We start from the raw sequence: 15,205 nt of genomic DNA, 5'->3' as shown, positions 1-15,205 counted from the left end.
AGTATTCTTGCCTGGAAAATCCCATGGATGGAGGAGCCTGGTAGGCTACAGTCCATGGAGTCGCAAAGAGCAGACACGACTGAGCCACTAAACAAAACAAACAAATAGGTTTTAGGTTGTTGTGTTTTCATTTTCATTCGTTTCTATGCATATTTTGATTTCTTTTTTGATTTCTTCTGTGATTTTTTGGTTACTGAGCAGTGTGTTGTTCAGCCTCCATATGTTGGAATTTTTAATAGTTTTTCTCCTGTAATTGACATCTGATCTTACTGCATTGTGGTCAGAAAAGATGCTTGGAATGATTTCAGTTTTTTTGAATTTACGAAGGCTAGATTTATGGCCCAGGATGTGATCTATTCTGGAGAAGGTTCTGTGTGCGCTTGAGAAAAAGGTGAAATTAATTGTTTTGGGGTGAAATGTCCTATAGATATCAATTAGGGCTAACTGGTCTATTGTATCATTTAAAGTTTGTGTTTCCTTGTTAATTTTCTGTTTGGTTGATCTATCCGTAGGTGTGAGTGGGGTATTAAAGTCTCCCACTATTATTGTGTTATTGTTAATTTCCCCTTTCATACTGTTAGCATTTGCCTTACCTATTGCGGTGCTCCTATGTTGGGTGCATATATATTTATAATTGTTATATCTTCTTCTTGGATTGATCCTTTGATCATTATGTAGTGTCCATCTTGTCTCTTTTCACAGCCTTTGTTTTAAAGTCTTTTTTATCTGATATGATTATTGCTACTCCTGTAAAGCAGTCGTTTTAAAGCTAATTGTTGAGTTCAGGGGGTTTTGAGCACAAGCTACCCATTCTCCTTGCTTGACTCGGCAATAAACCTTTCTCTGCTTTAAAAGTTAAAAAAGTTAATTGTTAATTTTCTCCTGAATGTTTTTGAGCTTCTGCTGTGCATGAGATATTTGATATTTGGTCAAACTTAAAGTTCTAAGATACTGTGAATTTGTAATATAAAACAATTTGATTTGAAAAATTAACACGTTTCTTTAACCTGCTACTAAAGCTACATTGTAAATTTGTCTTTTCCATTTTTACTCTTCCAAAGTGTATTTAGATTCATATACACTTCTACTAAAAGAGAGTCTCAAAGAGACTTGTTATGATCCTTGATGTGCTTAATTTTAGTAGCCTTTACATCTTTTAGGCTTACTTGTTAGCAGTGACTAATGTCTTGGGAATGGGGCAAATTTTAATAGCATACCTCTTCTTTAAGGTAGAAGTTGACAGTTCTATGATATGGAAGGTAATCCTTCATATCTTGTTGCTGTTGCTAGAGAGGAAGAAATTTTCCTGTACTGTCCTGGGTTCTTCTGGCTGATCTAAGAATTAAATTGACACGAGACAGATTAACAGGAGAAAATGAAATAAAATTTTAATAACATATATACATGGGAGAGACCCTGGAGAACTTAGTAACTCTCCAAAATGACCAAAGCCCTCATCTTAAAGACCATCTTCAGCTAAACACAGAAGAGGGTGTTAGGGGTAGTGGTTTGGGACTTTACAGGGGAGACAGGCAATTCACGTGAAGATGGAAAAGTAAATGTTTGGTTTGCTGGGCCTTGTGGCCCAGACATAGAGTGGACTCAGAGTGGACTCTGATATCTGATTCCCTCAGTGCATTTGGTCCATGTGCTTTGCAGATAAATGTGGTCATAGCTCTGTCCTGGGAGCAGGCCCTTTTTTCTAAATTCTTAAGGCAGCTAAGGGGAAGGCAAAAAAGAAAGGCTTCCTGACACTTGTGTTTCTTAAAAATAATCAGTCTAAAAGTGGCCTGAGGCCAAAGAGATGCATTTTGGCAAATTTTGTTCCCCTATACTGCCATATATAATCATAAATGTATAGTTTATTTTCACCTGCTTGGCTGTAAGTAACATTTTAAAATTACCAAACTATCTTAATTCCTATATGTTTTAGAAGTAATTATGATTGGGACTACTGTAAAATTACTCTTTATTGATTATTATTTTTCTTTTGCAGCGGAATAATAAGCAGAAATAAAACTTTATTCAAGAAACCATTTTTTAAATTTATAGCTGCTACTCCAATGGTAAACCATTGCTGAATGATGGCATGTGCTTTACCAATGTTTGATAATCTTGTGTGTTTCACAGCTTGGGCAGCACTAAAGCACTTTGATTTTATGTGTAGTTTGGTTCAGTTTTAATTTAAACCTCTAAACTTTTGTACTGTCTTAATTGCTTCTCATCTCTAATATTCTTATTGCTGTAGACAACATTTTTCTATGGTTCTATTTTAAGTTTTTTCTAGTTCAGCTTAAATTTTTTTTTCTTTTTAAATTTTTAGCAGCTATGTCAAGATTGGATTATTAATTTTTCTACTGGTCTAGAGTAACATTTCCCAAAATATGTTGTTTGGAATCTTAGCTATGGCGAAGGAAACTCTCCGGTGCTACAAAACTTTCTCAGAGAGTTTTACAATGTATAATGTACTTGAGAGCTTTGAGAGGCTCTTTGGTAAAGAAATTTGTTAGCTTTAACTCAGATTTTCCCAAATTTCTTTGACTGTGGAACTTTTTTGCCCTAAAAGATCAGTTCATGTTACTTGGCATTATTCACCTACTCCCTCATAAAAAGCAAATTATTTCTCTGTCGGTGTGACTCCCAGTCATTTATGTGTGTGTGTGGAACTAGGTTTGAATCATTTAGCACAATTGCTTTTCAAAATACATTTAATTTGCTTTTGGGAATATTAGTATTATTTGGAAAAAGAGTGCATGATCAAATAAATTACGTTTTTTTCACTAGCGCATTTGGTAGTCAAAGATCCTTTACTTATAATGATATCGTGGCTTTCTAGGTTAAAAGTAGTGGAATCCTTTAAATAAATTCTTAGTGATATTTTAAAAACAGTAAATATTTAAAATAGATTAAAAACGGATAAAAGATCTTGTTTCATTGAAATCCCACTACCATCTGTTTTGATAAAATTTTCTTAGGACTACAGTTGATTGCTTTCTTAGTTGTTTTTGCTCTCCAGTAGCAGAATTGAGTAGTTGCAGCAGAGACCTTATGGCCTGCAAAGCTTAAGACAGTTGCCCTTGGCCCTTTATAATAAGAAGGGTTTGCTGATTTCTCATTAGTCTGTCTCCCTACCATTAGTTCATACAAATAACAATCAGGATGTTAAAATATTTAAAACAAACAAATACTAGTTTGTTTTATCCACAGTAATCCACTCCTGGGTCTGTAAAGTAAATTGTTTCACCATATAAAACCCCTTTTATGACTGCTTAATTAAGCCTGCTGTTTAATTATCATTTTTATGAAGCAAAGCACTAGCTGTCATTCTTACTTAATTTTGCCATTTATAGAGTGATTTCCAGGCAAGCTGTTTAAAATGGTAAAATTTCAAAAGTTCATGCTTTTGTTAGAAAATGATTTTAGCATCTTTTTTTTAATTGATTCATTTGATTCAATAGAATTTTCTGAAAATAATTTTAGAGATTTACAGAGGGTTTTTTTTTTTTGGTGACAAATATTGCTTCTTTTGCAACTAATGCATTGCATGTGGTGGTTTGCAGTGGTATCATTGGTCGTAGCAGAAAAGATTTCAAGAAATACTTATTCAACTTCATCGCTGCTATGCCTCTCGTAAGTGTTATTTTTTTAAAAATTTTTACATAGAAAAACATTGCATCTTACTAAAATCTTTTAAGGATTTTTACTTATTAAGTTCTTTAAAGATTTATATGCTAAATTTTTTCAAGTTTAGTTTTGTAACTTATAGGAAATGTATCAATGCAAACTTTTATACTAGATGGAAAAACTTAAAGGAATTATGCTTGGATCAGTTTCTTTGCATCATATGTGGGTATGTACAACTGGAGATGATGTTTTTTTGACCATTAGGCCAGGGTTTCTCATAGTAACATCTTACTAGATTTAAGTAGTATCCCTCCCTAAGCTGTGACAACAAAAAATGTCTTCAGTGTTTCTAAACATTGCCAGATGTCCTGTGAGGGCTAAGGTGAGGTTGTGGAGGCAGTGAGCTGAGGGCAGAAATCCTGGTTGAGAGTCATTGATGTAGGCTATAAACTGTTACTTGAACCACTAATGTGATTTAAGTTGAATTGAAATTTATTGTCTGAATTTACTAAAAATAAAGATAAGTGGTCCAAATCATAAGTAATTTTATTAGCTTGAGTGTTTATTTTATTGGCACAATAAGAATTTTAGTATTGTTTGTGTAAGAGTAGTAGGGAGGAGCTTGATTGTAAAATTTACTTGATTGTAAAATCTAATTATTAGAAAATATGTCAGATTTAATAAAGCTTGAGGATGGTCAATTTTCTCTTTTCTTCTAAAAGAGAAAATTAAGCAGCATTGGTGTCAATCAAGACTGAGATTCAGCAGACCAGTGCTTTCTTGACAAAATTTTTATGTAAATGTGACTTTAAAACTATGGAAGAATTAATTTTAAAACAGTGGTGGAAAAGAGTAAAGGTGACTCCAGGAATAATCTAGAAAATGGCATTAATTGGTGTAAAACTTGTAGTACTTTTTTTTTAACAGATGCAAATGCAGTGTGTATAGCATTCCATTAGCTAGGATTGTAGTGCTGGTAGTAGCAAATAAAAGATATACTAAGCATAAATGTCAGTACTCCTGAAGCAAGTTCTTTACATTGAATAAAAAGATGACAAATTTGGCCTTTTGTTTGTTTATACACACCTTTCCCACTGCAAAAAGTTGCAAGATTCTTTTCATAATTAATACTAATATATTTTAAAATTAATTTTCAAGCAAAGGGTAATAGCTAATTGCATTTGATGTAGCATATTCTCTTTGTGTGTTTGGGAATGTTAAGTAAAACAGAACTGAATTATATCAATTCAAACTATCAGTTATTAAAAAATTATAGGATTTGGGGACAAAGCCAGTGAAAAGGAAATAAATTATGATTTCATAAGTAGAAATGAAGCAAAACTAATAATATGTGTTTTGTTTGTTTTAGATTTCTCTGGTTAATAACTTCTTGAAGTTTGGGTTAAATGAGCTCAAACTGTGCTTCCGAGTAAGATTAACCAAGTACCTCTATGAGGAGTATCTCCAGTAAGTGATAACCTAATTTTATATTAAAAATACTTAAAAAATAATACTTATGATAATGAGATATAGAATTGTTTCTTTTTTATTAGATATGTTTTTCAAGTGAATTGCTCTTGAACCAGAAGCATATAGGGAATCTAATCCTGACTCTTCCATTAACTGGCAAATCATCCTTCTCTAGACTGGCATCTTCATCTCTAAAATAAATTAGCACAATCTTTAGGTCCTCTTCTAGCTCCAAATTTTTCTGTTTCTACAAATTTGCACTACATAGTATAATGTGATTTTTTTGTTGTTGTTTTTTAGAATCATTTGTTGTAAAGTCATCTTCTTCTTGTTATTTTAGAGCTTTCACATATTATAAAATGGGAAATCTGGACAACAGAATAGCTAATCCAGACCAGCTACTTACACAAGATGTAGAAAAGTTTTGTAACAGTGTAGTTGATCTGTATTCAAATCTTAGTAAGGTAAGTTTGTCTGTTTTTGTTGTTGTTAATTCGCTAAATTTTGAATCTAAGCAAATGTATATGATGAACATGACAGCAGCCTGTAAGTATTTAATGCTTTTATAAAAAAAATTATAAAGTTCTTATAATGGTTTTAACTACAACTACTTAGTTTTTTAAGTTATTGTTGTGAGGTGTCTTTGCCAAGAACGGAGAATTTAGTGTAGAGATTTTATGAGAATTTTGCAGGCTGATTTCAGTAAAATAGCAGAAACTTGGATTTTTTTATCTTTTGACCTGTGTACTTCTGGCAGTTGTTAAAGTTTAATGGTCAATTTATCTTTAATGCACAACCATAACCCTAGGCGTGGAGGCCTTCCTACCCATTTCTCTGCTTCAGCATTTCTAATTCTAATAGCTCATGTAAGTAATAGTCAAAAAATTTTCACAAGATATTAGTATATTTCAGTTTTTCTAATTACTCTTTTTCCCCCTTTCCAGAATATTGCCAGAGTTTTTGACTCTGACCTTAACCAGTTTTCTTCATGCTAGTTATATCAGCTCTTACTTACTCTTAGCTCACCAACCTTACAGTTTTTGCTATGATTTTCTCATTAAGCCATTTTCTTTGCTTTTACTTCCTGCATTAGCTGGTAGATGCAGTGGACATCTAGATGATTGTCTGCCTCGCATTCCCTCCCCTCTTCCTCTTAGATGCCCCATTTCCCATCTGATGCACATGACTGCTCTTGGTCTGTGGTCAGAGTTTGTCTCAAAGTGGACCACTTGTAGTATCTTGCTTTGGGCCACAGTTGGTCCAAGTATCCAGTCTTGAGACAGAAAACTGTATACAGGGGGCTGGGTCACCATGGAAGACTAGGAATGCTTCCTCTTCAACCATGTGGATGGTAGAAGGATAGGCAGGTCTTAGAAAAGTAATGTGTATTCATAAGAACTTTACCCCTCTTGACAGGCCTGCTACTAAGATACCTTTTTCACTTCATGCCAAACTTTGTCCTTTATTTAGCTCTCTTTAAGTCTTTACTGATCCAAACTCTAGAAACTGAGGTAGCAACAAATTGCTCGGTAATCCAGCTGCCTTTTTCCTCTGCTCATTACCACATTTTGAAGTTTGTTCTCCCTGTGTGTGTGGTGGTTGGGGTTGGTATGGGGAGGTGCTGTATATATTATTCTTGTAATTCTGTAGACCTTGTTGTGTATTCTTTATTACATCTTGGCACTTGAGTTAGTCCATAGCTCAGGACTTATCACATCTGCAATAAAGAAAAATGTTAGCAAATTAACTAATTGTAGTGGTGCTATATACTACAGTATATTTACTTTATAAAATATGTAATTATTTGAACTCTGACCTAAATTGAATCATTATTTTTGTCAGTAATTTAAGTGCACTTGAACTTTATATGTATAGGTAAGTATGCCTAACTTCTTCATAGTTCATAAGATAGGAAAGAAAAGGTTCATCTTAGTACAAGCCAATTATGAACCAACCCACCTATCCTAGTAATGATGTAGATATTAGAAAAGGTGGCTCTGGACTTAAATGAACACGATTTGGGTTTCTTGAAAAACACTTCAAAATATGTACAACTTTTGGTATGTCAATTGAATTGTCTCTATGTGAAGAGCAGTAAATTAATGTTATTTTAGTTTTAGGAGCTTGAGTTTTAGATCATAAAATTAGATTTATAAGCTTACTCAACATATTTCAACATATAGATGTTGTGATAAAGTCCAACATCAAGAGAAGAAAGAGTCTCTCATTGTTCAGATGAAGATATATAGAAACTAGAAAAATGGGTAGTAGATTTGGGGTTATAACTCAAATCATTTTCTTGCGTCTTTATACTACATTGAGAAATTGCTAAGTAAGTAATGGTTAGTTGTCACAGTAGAGCTATCTTAGTTGATGGAAAGTGGTAAATATTTTCCCTAATTGATGGTCAGCAGACATTGGTCAGACTGTCTCCATTTTGAGCTTCTTGACAATAAGAACTGTGTCTTTTATGTATTCATCAAGCTACGTACTGTACAGTACCTTATACGTAGTGAGAACTCTACATGTTGACAATTATGTGTTAAATGTTGACTAGCATTTTGTATTTAACATGTTTATTAGCTTTCAGTGTAGGCAGTTTTGTTCTTTTTAATTCTGTGCCTTTTGATGTTTATTTTACAGCCATTTTTAGACATAGTTTTGTATATCTTCAGGTTAACCAGTGCAATAGGAGCTCAGGTGAGTTTACTTTTTCTGTCTTCTAAATTGCTATAATACTGTGCTGTGAATAGCTGGATGGTTTGTTGGAATTTTTATGTATCTCAAAGAGTGTAATTTTACAAGTGTAGCTAATAAAGTCTGGTTATAAAATAATACTCTACTAGAGATTTTTCAAGTTTTCTGATTCAGCTTTTCAGTTTTTCTTAAGCCAGACACTTGGAAAATTTTTGTGGTTTTAATAACCAGAAATACTTAAACATTGAACACACCTGCATTTATTGTTGCAAGGTAATGCCTAAAAGGGGCTTCACTGGTAGCTCAGCTGGTAAAGAATCCATCTGTAATGCAGTAGACCCTGGTTTGATTCCTGGGTCAGGAAGATCCCCTGGAGAAGGGATAGGCTACCCACTCCAGTATTCCTGGGCTTACCTGGTAGCTCAGCTGGTAAAGAATCCACCTGCAATGTGAGAGACCTGGGTTTGATTGCTGGGTTGGGAAGATCCCCTGGAGAAGGGAAAGGCTACCCACTCCGGTATTCTGGCCTGGAGAATTGCATGGACTGTGTAGTCAGTGGGGTCGCAAAGAGTCAGACACGACTGAGCGACTTTCACTTTCTTTTTTATTTCAGTGCCTAAAAAGAGATTTGGAGACAGCTGTTTTAATATGAAATATGAATGTTTAATTACATTTAGAATGACTATAACAGTTTCAGTAGTACTTTATAATAATATAAATTGTTGACTGTCCCATGAGGTCATCTTATTAGGTCTCTCTGACATTTGTGTTGGTAAGACCTTTAAATGTTCTGAATATTCTTATTGAAGTCTAACTTTAGTCATTTAATATGTAAGATTATTGTTATATATTTATAACACAATCATATAGTAATGTGGTTGTTTTATGTATATATATATGCACATGTATGTATATTTTAAATATATTTTGTGGGTTATTAATAAATAATTTATATAGTGATTTTTGTTCCATTTCAAAACATTGGGGAAAGTAGTTTTTTATTTTAATTTTCTTGTCTATCTTCCTAACCTTTTGATACCTCATAAGCTGGGTTAAACCATTTTTATAACTTGTTTTTACTATAAATAAGTAAATAGTCTAAATGCCTCTTGTTGGTATAATTTTTTATGGTATTTATTACATGTTTGTAACACTTAAGTATTATATTTATATTTAAAAATGTCTCCATATATTCTTATTTTCTGATTTTGTATTTCTTAGAGGTAGAAACTATGCTTTAGTTATCTCTTTTGTACATACTTCTAGTAATTATGAAATGCATTGAATCAGTCACATTGAATTTAAAAATAATACACACCATATTCCAATATAATACATTCTATATTCCATATACACTGTCTGAATAAAAAGATGAGTAAGACACAGTTTCTACTGAAGAGGAGTTATGATCTGGTGAAAGGATAGTCAAACAGTTGTAATGGAGAGTGATAAGCCCAGTAGTGGAAGTGTGAAGTCTTGAGTGTCCAGAAGAATTGGAGGTGATATTAGAGCTGCTTTGAGGATGAGTTGGCCTTTTTTAGATATGTCAGGCTTGCTAGACAGAAGAACAACTTCATTGAGTAGCATGTTCAGGAAACAATTATTTCAGTATGGCAGAACATAAGGATATGTATGAGAATGAAGAGTTTGAAAAGGCAAGCTTGAAGCTTCTCTCTTGGAAGGGTCGGTGCATATTTAGGTACTTTACCACATTAGGAAGTATGGCAGCTAGAAGCAAGACACCGGAGACGGGAAAGACAAACTGAGCTTATTTGAGGGAATTGAGCTTGAGGTTCTACAGAGAAGTAAACTGAAGATGTACAATAAATATTTGGAAACAGTATCTTGGATGCTTAGGAGTGATGGGATTAGAGATATAAATTTGGGAGGCAAAGGGAGCAAGAAAAGGAAACCTCAGGCAATACTAACAGTCAGTGAGAAGGTGAAAAAGAGTTCTGCAAGTTATTGTAGAATCGAGAATATCAAGAAGAGTTCCTTCAGAAGAGTTTTTAGATGGTGTAGAAAGAGTGAGGACTGCAATCAGGAGTTTTTAAATGAGGAAATTTGGGAGAGCTGGGGGAGAGATGCATGGTGGGAGGAGAAGTAAATCAGTAGTAAAAACAAAGAGGCCCAGCGGGGATCTTCTCAGAAAAGAAATGGGAAAAAGTCAAAAGAGTGATTTCTTTCAAAGTAACTGGAGTTAATTATAAATTGTGCATGTTGCATTCAGTGAATTTATTATATCCTTGATCTTTGTATATCTTTCTCTCCTAATAATATCAGGGCCCAGCAAGCATGATGGCCTACTTGCTTGTTTCTGGGCTATTCCTAACTCGAATTAGAAGACCCATTGGTAAGATGACAATAACTGAGCAAAAACTTGAAGGAGAGTATAGATACGTTAATTCTCGGCTCATCACAAACAGGTAAAGACAAATGTATTAAATGTATTTAACTGTACTAAAAATTCCTTTGTGTGGATATTGAAGTCATGTAAGCCAGCTCCAAAAAATCTAGTAACACTGTTATTGAAATTATGTCTCTGTGTATTTACTTCTTTTGAAAATATACATTATGAAGGATATTGGTTTTATTAAGTAGTTATCTTAATAACTACATTTCTAACCCTTTTTCTTATTCCTGATTGACCTCTTCATGTCTTCTGTTGGCTAATTTTCTGTTAATTTCACATAAAGCAAAGTCAGAAATTTAAATTCAAATTTACTTCTTCAAAGAAAACTTTATCTCAGTTTATCCACAAGTATTTTTTGTTTGAGTCTGTATTTGGAACACTCAAAGTTAATGCAGTCTCATTGTATGTGTCTCTATTTTCCAGATGGTTTAAAAATCCAAAGTAGGGAGAAGTATTGGGCTTTAGAGCCACCCTGCCTAGTTTCCAAATCTACCTTCTCCACCTATCAATTATATATGACTTTTGGAAAGTTATTTATAGTTTCACTTTTCTTATTTATACTAGGTAGCTAATATAGGGTTGTCATGAGGATTAAATATGATATATATATATATATATATATATATACACACACATATATATATATAAAACTTCCAGCACTGTTTTTAATGTGTAGCAGGTACTCAATAAATTTTCTCATGTATTGATGATCTGTCAACCTTAAGTCATTTTGAGGGTCCTAATATTTATTTACTACCCTGTTGGCATTACAAAATTATTTAGGAAATGGTCTTTTAAAAGTTCCTTCTTCCTTTATTTCCTTGGATTGATAAAACAGTACATACTGGTTTTAAATAGGCTTTTTGTGTTGTAGAGAGGCAGAAGAATAGAAGGTTGTGTACAGAGGTGATTTGCCAAGTGAATGAAAGAGGTATTAGCTAGGATGTTTTCCAATGCAAGAAACGGAAAACCCTGACTCGGGTGGCTCCAACAATAAGGACATTTACTACTTCACATAAAACTCTTAATATGGACCAGCTCCAGGCACAGCATGATCAGGATGTCTGGCTCTTCTCCTGACTCTGTCCTCCTTATATGTTCCCCTTTTCCTCTGGCTAGTTCTTTTTCTGATCATAAGATGGCAAAAGCAGTTCTAGATCTAGATCCACCAGCCCTTGTCCCCTGCAAAAAGTCTGGAAACAAAAGCAGGCCACTTTTGCTGTCTCTTTAAGAGAGTGGGAAGCCCCCACAACAGACTTTCTTTTCACATCTCATTGGCCAGAATTATCACTAAAGCAGTTACAGCAAAGTCACTGGCTTAGATCAGTTGGAACTCTTTCCCCTTTGGATGGGGGCTTGAGGCTATTCTTCAACCATTTGGGTGCCTAGAAAAGGATACAGAACTTTAAGAAAATTGGGGTTCTCTTAGGAGGAAGGATATGGAAGAGGAAAGATGCTGAATAGACAGTTGTTAGTATTTTGGAAGGTCTGAGCTTTCAGGTTTTAAGTTGAAGGCAAAATGTTCAGGAGAAGTAGAGTTCTCACCTTATCTTTCTCCAGGGACTTAAATGTGTGAAGGAGGCAGAAGGAATTAAGAAATTTTAGGTACAGAATTGTGTTAAGCTAGGATTCTGATACCCTGGGGCTCTCTATTATTGTGTACAGGAAACTGTGAAAGGCTGGTCAAACATGATGCAACTATATGAGAAAGTTAATTTACTTAAAGGTGTTGAGGTAAGGGCTACCTTGTTTTTATGATGGAAAAAAAATACAGGTACATTTTAGACTAGAATATAAAGTTCACATAAATTTTTGAGGCTGGGGAAGAGACTTCTAAGAAATATTGTGTGTTTTAACTCTGCCTTCTAGACTCATATGTAAATCTTTCCTTTCCTCTGTTGTAAGAGGTACTTTGCTGGGACAGTTTGCATCATTCTGGGTAGAGTAGAAAACTAGATGTTAGGGTCAGATACAAGTTATAATCTCAGCTGCCTGACTTCTGCAAATTAACCACATGGAACCTTTCTTCACTCATAAAATGCCCTTTTTATCCTAGTTAAGATCCTTGTGGCCCCTATGTACCCATCCAAATCAGCTCAAGGAAAGAGGAATTATTGCAAGGATATGGTGGGGTTCCAAGAATAAGAACACCTGTGCAGCTAGGCCTCCTGGGAGCTGGCAGCTGTCAGGCGGGCAGGAATCGATTTGTTTTTCTGCCCCTTAAAGGCTATGTGTCGTGCATCATCACCTGTTTTCTCCCTAACTCTTGTTGTCTCCTTTCCCTTCTGGCTGGATCTTTACTCAATTTGTAGTCTGAGATGGCTGTCCCAGTCCTCCTTCCTATATGTCATCGCATCTTCCTTCTTGTTTCTTTATTCACTTTCCTGAGAACTAGCTCAGCACATCTTTTCCAGCCAGGCTACATGTGGGATATGCAACTCATGTCAGTAGTGCAGCCTGTGATGCAGTCAGGTGTATATTCCTGTGCTCTGATCAGTTGAGCTTTGTACAGATCATGGCTTGAGAAGTACCCGATAAACTGTTAGTCACAGAGTGTCCACCTATATACAAATATTTAGTCAATAAATATGATATTTTAAATTATTTTCTAGGCTTAAGTAGCATTAAAATTAATTGCTAAATTATTTTCCTTAATAGTGAAGAAGTTGCCTTTTACAATGGAAATAAAAGAGAAAAGCAGACAATCCACTCAGTCTTCCAAAAACTGGTAAGATAACATGTTGGAGGCTCATGTATGTATGGAAAAAAAAATTTTGACCTATGCCAGGATACGTATATACCTTTAATCTTTAAAACATTTAATTTTAAATAGCTGTAAAGAATTTTTATGCTGTGTTTTCCTAAAAACTATCAAACCAATATGTTAAGCTGCCCAGTTATAAAAATGGGTAGATTTATTTAAATAATTATCAGTGTATTTTTGAAGTGGTTACTTAGTCTTATTTAATGATAAATTTAGTGATAATTACAGAAAGAATTTGTTCCAGTAGTATTTCTGGGAATAGTGTGAGCACAGTTTAGCAAACATTTTCTGTAGTGGGCAAGATAAGTACCACGTATGGTTTAGGCTTTTCAGGCCCTATGGTCTCTCTTGCAGCTCTTCAACTCTGTCCTTCAAAGTAGCCATATGTAAATGAATGGATGTGGTATGTTCTAATAAAACTTTATTTACTAAAGTAAGTGGCAGGCTGGATATGAACTGTGGATCATAGTTTGCTGACCCTTTACTTAGAATATAAACATTGTTTCTTATGCAAACTATGCTTCAGTTTTTATCTACTTGCCACATGGAAGATTTGAATTTAGTTAATTTTGTTGATTATTCATTCAGAAGATACGGAGCACCATCTAAAGGTATCTTGCTTGTCCAGGTGACAGTGGTGTGTGATGGACCAAATCTGGCCTTTAAGGAGCTTACATCTTAGTGGAAAGTTTTGAAATCAAATACATATTTGAGGTGATTTTTAAAGGTTAAAGAAGTTGTTATTTTAAATTATTTAAATTAAGGTTGAAGAAATTGAATTTTTGTCTTTTTTATATGTAACATAACTGAAATTTGATAGCGTTCACTGATAAAATGCATTTACGGTAATTGTCTAAGGGACTGCTGTTAACTAGCTCACTCTTCACATGGCTTGCCCATGCTTATGCATTAGAGTTCAGCTCTGAAATTAACACCTTTTGAGGCCATGTCTTCTTTGATTAATCCATCTAAAGTGACCTTCACCAGTTACTTCCCATTTTAATGATCTGTTTTTCTTTTTTTTTTTTTTTTTTTTTTTTTTTTTTTTTTTTTTTATAAATTTATTTATTTTAGTTGGGGGCCAATCACTTCACAACATTGCAATAGTTTTTGCCATACATTGACATGAATCAGCCATGGGTTTACATGTGTTCCCCCTCCTGGACCCCCCACCCACCTCCCTCCCCATCCCATCCTTCTGGGTCATCCCATTGCCCCGGCCCTGAGCCCTTGTCTCATGCATCGAACATGGAATGGTGTTCTGTTTCACATATGATAATATACATGTTTCAATGCTATTCTCCCAGAACGTCCCACCCTCACCTTCTCCCTCAGAGTCCATAAAATTGTTCCATGCATCTGTGTCTCTTATTCTGTCTCGCATATAGGGTTATCTTAAAAGCATTCATTACTATTTGTAATTATCTTGTTTGTTTACTGGTTGTCTTCTTCATTAGAATGTAAATTCCATGAGCTCAGGAATCTTGTCTGTTTATTCATTGTTGCGTCATCATTGAGCTCAGTATATAACATCTGGCATTCACTGAATAAATGTTCCAGCCATTGTTCTTTTGCAGAACATATTAATAGCAAGCTACCTTGTACTCAGGAAACCCGCATTTTAGTGGGGGAGACAATAAACAAGTAAACAAATATTTTATATGCTTTCAAGTCATAGTGAATTCTGTGACCAAAAATAAAATGGGATAATGTGGTAGAGTGTGATGGGGGCTATTACCAAGCAATTTAGGATGGCAAGAAAGTTTCTTGAAGGTGGCATTTATATCTAGGAAATCAGTAATCCTGACAGAGGAAACAAAGCGAGGAAAGGCCTGAGGCAGCAGCATGTTTGAGGAGGCAGAAACGTGTTTGAGGAACCAGTATTTCTGGAGCTCAGTGAGAAAGAGCCAAGTAGAAGCAGATGAGGTTGAAGATAGAGCCCAGTGGCAGATCATTCAGGGCCTGAGTAATCTGATAAATGAAAAAGTCAAGAACATTAAAAATGCAGAATAAAATACATTTTTAGACTTGCAATTTTGGAATAATGCATGCTGAGATTAAAACTGCAGACTCAAGCTATGCGGCATTACATTAGCACTTGGCTCAAATTGAATGTAGTACAAGTCTTAGAGAAAGACCAGGTGTTTCCTACTAAAGCAAAGCATTGAATGCTATTTCCAGACAACTAGTTTCACCTAAATTATCTTTCTGTTTCTGTTTTTTGTTTTGATTATTGA

At 34.6% G+C, this 15,205-nt stretch overlaps 1 protein-coding gene across 8 annotated transcripts in view; it reads left to right on the top strand.

The window, feature by feature from the left end:
- Positions 1-15,205, top strand: part of ABCD3 (ATP binding cassette subfamily D member 3) — an 84,407-nt gene that overhangs the window by 49,152 nt on the left and 20,050 nt on the right. For 5 of the 8 annotated variants that reach the window (XM_081486230.1, XM_081486233.1, XM_081486232.1 and 2 more), the window contains exons 5-10: positions 3,561-3,630; positions 4,994-5,091; positions 5,435-5,558; positions 7,738-7,794; positions 10,075-10,217; positions 12,863-12,932. In XM_081486230.1, coding sequence (XP_081342356.1) covers positions 3,561-3,630; positions 4,994-5,091; positions 5,435-5,558; positions 7,738-7,794; positions 10,075-10,217; positions 12,863-12,932 — 562 coding nt within the window. Of the gene's footprint in view, positions 1-1,996; positions 2,067-3,560; positions 3,631-4,993; positions 5,092-5,434; positions 5,559-7,737; positions 7,795-10,074; positions 10,218-12,862; positions 12,933-15,205 lie in introns of all 8 variants that reach the window. The other 3 variants (XM_081486231.1, XM_081486234.1, XM_081486237.1) reach the window with 2 other exon arrangements.

Source organism: Giraffa tippelskirchi, chromosome 5 (assembly GCF_054371585.1).
Source record: "Giraffa tippelskirchi isolate mGirTip1 chromosome 5, T2T-mGirTip1v1.2.pri, whole genome shotgun sequence".
NCBI lineage: Eukaryota > Metazoa > Chordata > Mammalia > Artiodactyla > Giraffidae > Giraffa > Giraffa tippelskirchi.
The sequence above is the reverse complement of the archived record's forward strand: the minus strand, read 5'-3'. Positions and strand labels throughout refer to the sequence as shown.